The 2,105-nt window shown below is 46.7% G+C and overlaps 1 protein-coding gene across 2 annotated transcripts in view; it reads left to right on the top strand.

Annotated features, from left to right (window-relative positions):
- Positions 1 to 394: 394 nt before the first annotated feature.
- HDDC2 (HD domain containing 2) overlaps positions 395 to 2,105 on the top strand; it is a 17,969-nt gene continuing 16,258 nt past the window's right edge. For both annotated transcript variants that reach the window (XM_015423834.1, XM_015423835.1), the window contains exons 1-2: positions 395 to 490; positions 1,365 to 1,486. In XM_015423834.1, the coding sequence (XP_015279320.1) occupies positions 446 to 490; positions 1,365 to 1,486 (167 nt within the window). In that variant the 5' untranslated portion in view covers positions 395 to 445. The remainder of the gene's footprint in view (positions 491 to 1,364; positions 1,487 to 2,105) is intronic.

Below are 2,105 nucleotides of genomic sequence, written 5' to 3' on the forward strand. Positions count from 1 at the left end.
TGTTTCGCTTGGGATGCGTAGCAACAACCCGTCAAGCCATTAAACAGCATTTTCTTTAACAGACACCCTCGACTAATTCACTCAAGCAAAAAAATCTGGTATTTAATCAGACAGGCAACGCAATCCTGGTCAATTCCATGGGGTGTTTCAACGTGCCCTGCAGAAACTGGTGCTTCTCCTTTTACTCTTTAGCCACTAAACAAGCCCAATCTCCTGCAGAGTTCAGTCCCGCTGCGCCAGACGCGACGTTCTCCCATTTAAAGGGAACCTACGCTCGGGGGTGGGGAGAAATGGTACCAGAAGAGGTAACGGGTGATGACTCCTAGGTTCCAGCCAATCAGCTTCGGAGGAGCTGCCTGGCGCGGCGCTGATGCCATTTCCTCCTGCACAAAGGACGTCAGTGGTTCCCGCGCGTTGTATTCCTTGTGCGGTTGTAGTAGGAAGTATGGGGAGCTTATTACAGTTTCTGAGGCTGGTGGGGCAACTGAAGGTGAGCATAGGGAGCTTGGGCCGAGGTAGCCTTTTCTTATTCTTGCGACGCCGACGATTCCCCATCGCCCAGCCTCTTCTGCAAGTATTAACGTGGTGGTCCTTGGGCATTTTTTCGGGAAGGCGTTTTCACTAAACCCAGGGTGGTTCTTGCGTAGATTTAGTAAGGGTCGCGCTGCATAGCCCATTTACGCCCCGTCGCCTTTCCTAGCCGGCGGTGGGTGGTTGTACCCTGCATGTCGTTAAGATGGAAAGAGACAGGATGACCGGGGTGGTGGTGGTGGTGGAACTGATGCAGAAGGGATAGTGGCAGAACAGGGATGCCGGGAAGTCGTGGGAAACTTAAGGGTGCAATTCAGCCTACTGTCATCTGAGAGTAAGCGGTATCATATAACGGTGGGGCTTACTTGTTCTGAGTAAGTATGCTTGTGGCTACAGTCAGGCTGTAAAATAAACGGTGGCTATTCAGCTGAGACCAAAGGAGTGAGAACTGACACAGGTGCATGGATTGTGCAATGGGATGGCTCTGCCTTGGGGAAAGTAACACCCTGGCTGGGCTACTTGGTGCTAGCTTTGTTCAAGCCCCCTTGGACAATCATAACCCTTTCTGTTTAGCGCAACAGAATAAATGGTTTCATTTGTATGGCTGAAATACCTCAGAAAGACTCCAGAATGCTATTTCTAGTTCTTCATATACTACTGTTCCTAATATGGAATTCATCTTGTGACCTGAGCTGAAGGTTTTTTTGTTTGTTGTAACAACACCTTTAAGCAGCAAATATAGCTCATTTTAAATGTCAGGTACGACATGACAAGTGTATAGCAATCAATAGTGGCAAATACTTGACAGTGTGGCTCAACCTGTTTTCAACTAGAGAGTACCACGGACAGGCTGGGTATATAGAAACGTAGCAAATCCAGAGAGTGTCTCAGATCATATGTACAGGATGGCAATCATGGCTTTGGTAACTGAAGATAAAACACTTAATAAAGATAGGTGAGTATTCTAAGAATTTTTATCATTGTAGGTATCTTTAGATCAATATGCAGAACTGCAGATAAATGCCTCAATCCTGAGAAAAGGCAGTTGCATTTATATCCTGTTGAAATCACTGGAACTTGCATTATGTATAACTAACTTGTCCTGTTGATTTCAATGTGGCTTGCTCACAAGCTTTCTGTGCACCATCGAACCATCAGAATTGTATCTTTCCAAACCTTGCAAGTAGCAGAGAAATCAGAACTGTACACTTTTATTGATGATGGCTTCATTGTAGCATCCTCTGGAAGACTTTTCAAGCTGGATCGCAAAGGGCTCTTAATGTTTGACGCATGTGATTTAATGTGTGGAGTTTTGGAAACTGGGACAGGTTTTAACAGAGGGACTCTTTTACAGACCAATATCCATCCTGTTGTTTTAATTTGTTCAAATATTATTATTGTGGAGAGGATTTTATATGCTTGCTCAACTCCAGGAGTTATAGTGAAAGATATATTATTACAAGACGGGGACCCGCGATACTCGCAGGGGGGGAGGGGGAGAAGAGCTCCGTCTCCTCCATCCCCCCCGCTCGATGTCCCGAGGAGGCGGCGGCGGCGAGGCCGGTCCTCCCCCC

This window comes from Gekko japonicus, unplaced genomic scaffold (genome assembly GCF_001447785.1).
Source record: "Gekko japonicus isolate JY-2015 unplaced genomic scaffold, Gekko_japonicus_V1.1 scaffold186, whole genome shotgun sequence".
Classification (NCBI taxonomy): domain Eukaryota; kingdom Metazoa; phylum Chordata; class Lepidosauria; order Squamata; family Gekkonidae; genus Gekko; species Gekko japonicus.